This window comes from Vollenhovia emeryi, unplaced genomic scaffold (assembly GCF_000949405.1).
Source record: "Vollenhovia emeryi isolate VEMERY1.0 unplaced genomic scaffold, V.emery_V1.0 DF939627.1, whole genome shotgun sequence".
Taxonomy (NCBI): Eukaryota; Metazoa; Arthropoda; class Insecta; order Hymenoptera; family Formicidae; genus Vollenhovia; species Vollenhovia emeryi.
In genome coordinates this window covers 7,595-14,565 of record NW_011966739.1, presented here as the reverse complement: position 1 = coordinate 14,565, position 6,971 = coordinate 7,595, and the positions used below count along the sequence as shown (strand labels likewise).

General features: G+C 29.8%; 1 protein-coding gene across 1 annotated transcript; it reads left to right on the top strand.

The window, feature by feature from the left end:
* The first annotated feature begins 278 nt into the window (after positions 1-278).
* LOC105557086 lies at positions 279-6,091 on the top strand. Its single transcript, XM_012004230.1, has 3 exons — positions 279-534; positions 2,509-2,676; positions 5,194-6,091. The coding sequence occupies exons 1-3, from the start codon at positions 462-464 to the stop codon at positions 5,409-5,411; spliced, it is 459 nt and encodes a 152-aa protein (XP_011859620.1). The 5' UTR covers positions 279-461; the 3' UTR covers positions 5,412-6,091.
* The last annotated feature ends 880 nt before the right edge of the window (positions 6,092-6,971 follow it).

Genomic DNA, 6,971 nt, shown 5'->3' with positions numbered 1-6,971 from the left:
TATTCGTAGATGAAATGTCTACTCGCCATGTTCTTCTCCCACTATTAGCCACTTGAATATATTCGCCTTGCTCTCCCTTCCTAAGGCGTAATCATTTATTCGTTTAACATTGCTCAGAGGCACTGTATGACTCTGATGCTAGAGTTAGTGGACTTGCGCCGCGCTAGCGTTGTACATTAATAGCATTCACGTTCTAACTTCTCTAAATCAAATGATATTTTTAGATTTTTCCAATTTGTGATTCTTTTTATCTCTTCTTGTTCTCTCTTTTTCTACTTTTCCTTTCCCTCATTTTCTACTTTTTATTTTTAACTTTCTTATTTATTTTCCGATTATTTCATATTTGTATCAAATATCGCATATTTCGCATCTTTCTTGTGAACACTGCAGTATTTCGTCATACATTAGTGAAGCTTTTTAGTGGACATTTATTTGTCAAACGGGAGAAAAACAAAAGAAAGATGAAGAAACTCTTTAGACTGAAATTTATAATTATTGCACTGTGCAGCACCATTTTAGTTTTGTGTTACAACGGTAAGTAATGGAAATATATTAATTTTTTTATAAAGAATTTAAATTTTGTTTCCTAAGTCTGGTTCTTTGGAAAAAATGTATTGCTTATTATTCAGAGATATTATTACTACGTCATTATCCAAATGCTTAACATGAATTTGTGTTTTCTTGAAATACGTTTAAATACTACAAAGCTATTAATTAATTGCTATTTAATTTTATGATCAAAATTCAAAATTCAAAATCAAAAAGGAAACGTATCTGAAAGAGAAATAGATCAATATTGGAATTTGAATAATGTCCCTTGTAACAATTGTGAATAAATGATTTTCAATTTTTAAAATAAAATATACGTACTTTTTGAAAGATTTCATAATAATTTTTTTTTGCTTAGTGCACAACCAATCAAATTTTAACATTTAAAAAGTTAAAAGTTAAAACAATTGTAATTGATATTAGAATTATTAACATTTGAACAATAACAATATGAAAACTTGAAAGACATTTTAAGTTTGCGCTTTTGAAAAAGATTACGTTTCTGAAACAAAATTTTTCTGAAAACCGTTTAAGTACTTTAAGTATTACATTTTAATCAATTTTAATTAATTCCTGCATTAACGTAATACAAGATTTGTAAATTTATTAGTTTAGTCAATAATTTACTGGGAGATCTTTATACAATAAGAAATGTTTTATATATTCTTAAACAATAAAACTGTAAATTTTATTTTTACTGTACCGTAAATTTATTTATATTTAAAAAATGTTATGTAATACATATAATTTTATAATTAACTATGTAAATAATTTCTCCAAAATTATAAACTATTTTCATAGTCGCTTTTGAAAATCAATTGCAAACCTAGTATACAAATCTAGGTAATTATAATATTATGCAGTTTACAATATAATTTGTGTCAATACATAGAAAACTAGGATAAAATTTGATTATGTGTCGGGTTATCTTATTTCTGTTATGACATTTCTGATATGACCTATAACCTTGTTATTGCATGATAATGCTTGTTGAGCGCAATTTTGTAAGAAAATAACAGCGTGGGCAAACTAAATCAGGAGATAGTGCTTTTAATTATTATTATTTAATTCTGTAACTTCTAATTTTGTAGTATTAAATCTAATTTCTTTAAAGTATCAAATTTTATTCGTGTATAATAAAAATGTTTTAACTTTCTATTATTATTATATTTCAATAAAAAGTCACTTTATATGTAATATGTATGTATATATATGTATATGTGAGAAAGACGTTTTTAAAATAATCTATTTAATAATTACAAACTGCAGTCAAGAATTATTTTACTATACATATAATATAAATATACATATAATTATAAATATACATATAATTATAAATATATGCTGCGTACGTAGATGTGTATGTTCGCACTTGATAAAAATTAAGAAAAATATAAATAAATTAATTCCAAACAATATATGGTAGCACGCCAATGTGGGTCACAAGGCAAGATGCAGGTAGCCCAACTTGCAAATAATAAATCTTTCTGAAATCGTATATCTATATACCGTTTCTTTCCACATTAGTACTACGCGCCAATTTCTTTTTCGGACATAACGCAGTTTATCATACACGTGGAATTATTGTCGTCAGCAGATTCACGTATTCGATTCGATGATTATTTTTCAAATGCAATTCGCATTTTTCTGCTGCTGTATTTAGCATTCAATACCCTCCCTCTCCCCATTTTCCCCGTCCTGTAAATTAATTTTATTGCAAAGAATATTACCCCAGCCAGGATTCGAACCTGGGATCTCCCTCAATCCGTGACGGGCGTCTTAAGACGCCCCCTTAAGACGCGATTTTGTAGATTCACGATTTTCAGAAAGATTTAAGATTTGCAAGTTGGGCTACCTACATCTTGCCTTGTGACCCACATTGGCGTGTTACCATATATTGTTTAGTTTTAGATAGGGGTCTTACTTGAAAGTTTATTGTAAATTAATTCCGTTTTACAGGTGTCAATGCTATGGAATGTTATCAATGTAACAGCCGCAATAACAGCCAATGCGCTGATCTTGTTCCTCCAGATACCATGAAGATAGATTGTTCGAATCTGAAAGATGGTGCAAAGTATACAATGTGCCGAAAAATTACACAAGTCATCGAGTTTAGCGTTAATGGCTGTATGTATTTTAATATTACATTAAATAAAATACATTGAATAACAATTTATTTAATAACTACATAAATTATAAATTTATGTAATTAATATAGGTACTTGTATTAATAAATTATATAATGATTTATTCTTATGTTTAAAATAATCAATGCATCTTGTCAAAATATGTAGTTGAAAGAAACACACAGAAAAATCAATTAAAATGAACAATCAATATTGTTTTAAATAAAATTTACTTTCTAGAAGGGCGTTTCACCAATTCGACCACTGAGGCATATAAAATTCACTTTGTTAGTCACTAACATTGTAAATCAGATCGATACGCTATACTTTTATTTTACAAATTGAAATCTTTACTTTAATAACAGAACTCTTAAAGAATTTCATTATGTCAGTTATGTATACATATGTATATGTACAGGGTGTGTCCTAATACCCGTATGTCCCGTAGATGGTAGATAGACCGGGGCAAACTGAATAGAAAAGTCCTATACCATTTTGCAAAATTTGTAATAGTTATCGAGAAATTAATTTTAATGTCTGAGCGAATGAGAGCGTAGAAGGCTGCAGGCCGGACTCGGCAGGCAACGGTGGGGCACATGGACCTAAGAATCTCTGGACCGAGCACGAAGTGGGAGGACGGGCAAGGGGGCTGTTAAATTTGCGGTAAGGGGAGCGAGAGTGCTCTCCTTTTCTGTCCTCTTGGTATCTCTTTCTACAAGAGGTCACATTCGGCTTGATGACGAATGTAACCGAAGATAGTCGAAGTTTGTGTATAGTCTATACATAATAATTTCTCGACGGGAACATGGTAAGAATCTCTGGACTCCAGAAGTTAGCGAGTATAGACTTGTCTAGTCTTTCGGGAATCATCGGATATACGGCGGAAATACCCGACGGTGACCTCTTGTAGAAAGAGACAGTACTATCCTCCCCATACCGCGAATTTAACAGCCCCCTCGCCGTATGCTCGGTCCAGAGATTCTTAGGTCCATGGTGGGGCATCATCTAATAGCGAGAGGTGGAGCGGCGCACCGAAAAAAAGTTGTCACGCAGCGAGGGGCGAGCGGGGAGTGTATACTGAAGCTCGCCGCTTGCTGCGTGACAACTTTTTTTCGGCGCGCCGCTCCATCTCTCGCTATTAGATGATGCCCCACCGTTGCCTGTCGAGTCCGGTCTACCGCCTTCTACGCTCTCATTCGTTCAGACGTTAAAATTAATTTCTCGATAACTACTGCGAATTTTGCAAAATGGTATAGGACTTTTCTATTCAGTTTGCCCCGGTCTATCTACCATCTACGGGACATACGGGTATTAGGACACACCCTGTATATATCTATATTTATATATATATTCCCCCAAAACAAATAAGTAATTACTTTGATGAAATATTTTTGTGTTATGTATAATAATTAAAAAAATACAGTCTATTAAATTAGATTTTCTGTCAGTATAACCGCGTAAAATAATATAAACCAACAACATAGTCAATACTTGTTGTGATTAGTTGCTTATTTATAAAATAAATTATACAAATCAACGCGATTATTATACTTGTTATTAATTTGTGCTATTCATAGAACTTGTAATAATGGCGCTTGTATTAATAGTCAGTTGTATTAATAATAATCAAAATCGATTTATATTTTATACGGTTAAATCAACAGAAAATTTAGTAGCTAATAAAACCTATCTAAGTTTCCGCTAGAGGGATGTACCGCATAGAACTTTCTCATAAGAAAAAACCGCACACGGTTATATACCTTCATATACCCATGAAATTCTTTATCTTTTCTCTGGTGTTAAAGTGAACTTCTTTACTACAAACCGATGTGTACTCCTTTAGAGCTTCTACACTTATGGACAAGGATATTATTTTATACTTTTTGGAGAGTACGATTAATACATTGAATAATATATCCAATTATATAATATTAAATACATATGAGTTTAATTTAATTAAAAATACTAATAGTTTGTGTGTGATTTAAGCAAAAATGTATGTTGCATTTACTTTATAATTTATTTTATAATGAATTCTATATGAAATTGATCCAAAAAAATTTTCAATAAAAAGTATTATGCAACATTGCTATAATCATATATGTATGGTAATCCCATGATTAAACTATAATTAAATTACTAATTTAAAAGCATTTGAACAATTCTATTATATATTTATAATAATATTATAATTTCGCACGATATATTTTAATATAATGTAATATTATGTATTGTTACTTAAAAATTATATTAGTGTTTTGATACATAACTTTTTAATGAGATTCAACAACCATATAAATCAGCTGCACATGTTTGTGGCAGTAACATCGACGTTAATTAAACTAAAATTACTTTTTTTATACAACAATATTTGTTTTCTTAGCCCAATGTCATACAATTATACATTTGCATAAAATATCATAAACATTTGTAATAAAAATATTGTATTTCCATTTACGTTTTAATTGTCATATGGAATTGATATTTAACATAAAATAAATTAATATTGTTTACACAGTACCACCTGATGTGCGAGTTATTCGAGGATGCGGATGGGATGAGTCAAATTATAAAGGGAACTGTTATCAACGAAGTGGCTTTGGTGGTAGGCAAGAAGTTTGTTCCTGTTTGACTAACTATTGCAATTCGGCAACACCTGGACCTGGAATGCTGCCTCAACGTTTCATTTTTTCATGCGTCCTGATAAGCCTACTACTAATGATTCTGTGGAATTAAATGTTCTTAAAAGATATTTGAATTCTCTTTGTAGAATATAGTTATAAGATTATAATAAATGCTAGATTAGAAATACTAGAAATAACAATATCAACTTTCTACTAACGTACAATTAAACAGTGGGTAGTTAAAAATAATAAAATAACTCGCGTTATTAAAACGCGTAAAGAAAAATCGGGAAAACAATTTTCATGTTATACTGAAAATCAAACGATAATCTCGTACCAAGTTCATGTTTAATGGTGAAGTGAACGATCTATATACCCGTACTACCTACTTAACAGATCTTTGGATTTTCTAATCTCAATAACAACTAAAATAATAAAGTTCACAGACCTATTCAATAGCTTGGGTTTGCATTATATTAAGAAAACGTACGTAACCTATAACTGAGTTTTTTCTATATGTTACCCATAAATGAAGATATTCCGTAAAATCCAAACTCATAAATTTTCGGTTAAGAAATGTCATCATCATGGTTGCAGAAAACTGTTATACTATCTTTTGACGCTTAATAGTGTTGATAACGCATCTTTTTGACATAAGGCAGCACAGTTGACAGTTTAAATCATAAGCCAATTTAAACCAATTTATGTATAGAAATGGAACGTAACAAATAAGAAGAAAATACATTTAATTAATGTTAAAGAGTATAATAAAAGTTGGTTATCTTGGCGAGACACAATTATTTAATATAATATCTCTTGGTCAAATATTGTTATATTATAATATAAAGAAAATTACTGTAATTTTAAAACAGACTTTCCACTTCGTACAAAAGGTAAAAAGTGATTAGAAAGTTATAATACACACACAAGTGAGTCATAAGTAAGTAGCTTCTGATACTAGTATTGTTATGATACTTTAGAATGTAAAAGTAGTTAAAGAAGAACAACAAATTTTTTCAACTGGAGGAAACAGATGAAAATATGAAAAACACTTTCTTTCGTCTTTCTTTTACAGAAAAGATAAAACGCACTAAATATCTATGCCAATTGAATGCGAAAAAATTATAATCTCCTTATACACACCTTCGTATACCTTCATATTTTATTCAAGGATATTTATATTTTAATATAAATAATTATTTAATTCTCTTTAATCGGTATAAGAAAAGTAATAATATAAAATTGTACTAACTAATATAATGCACATTATATAATCTAATCCAATCAAAGTCATTTATAGTGTTATATTTTTATTCAAGAGAATTCTTATTCCAATATATTTTTGTTTCAATCCAGAATATTAAAAATATTTATTGTAAAAAAATAAAAATATTTGTGCAAAAACTTGGAGCTAGTAAAGTTTAAAATGTTTTAACACAGTATGATTACAGATATTACATATTTTAAGATTAGCAATTACAAATTTGTGCTAAATATTTTTGACACTTGGATTGAAACAAAAAGATAGTATTACTTGGATTAAAATAGAAATATCCTTCAAGACACATATTTATATAACTGTTTGGACAAAATTCGAACGTCTCGCTAGAAGAGAACGTTCTAGATCAAACAGCTGTTTTCACTCGGCGCAACCTTGTCCGCATTTACTCCG

What these genes read in the sequence shown, in the direction of transcription:
- LOC105557086 (XM_012004230.1), top strand. Translation starts at nt 462, where the DNA reads ATGAAGAAACTCTTTAGACTGAAATTTATAATTATTGCACTGTGCAGC. An exon ending in TTTAGTTTTGTGTTACAACG is followed by an intron (nt 535 to 2,508) that starts GTAAGTAATGGA and finishes TCCGTTTTACAG; the next exon opens with GTGTCAATGCTATGGAATGT. An exon ending in CGAGTTTAGCGTTAATGGCT is followed by an intron (nt 2,677 to 5,193) that starts GTATGTATTTTA and finishes TTGTTTACACAG; the next exon opens with TACCACCTGATGTGCGAGTT.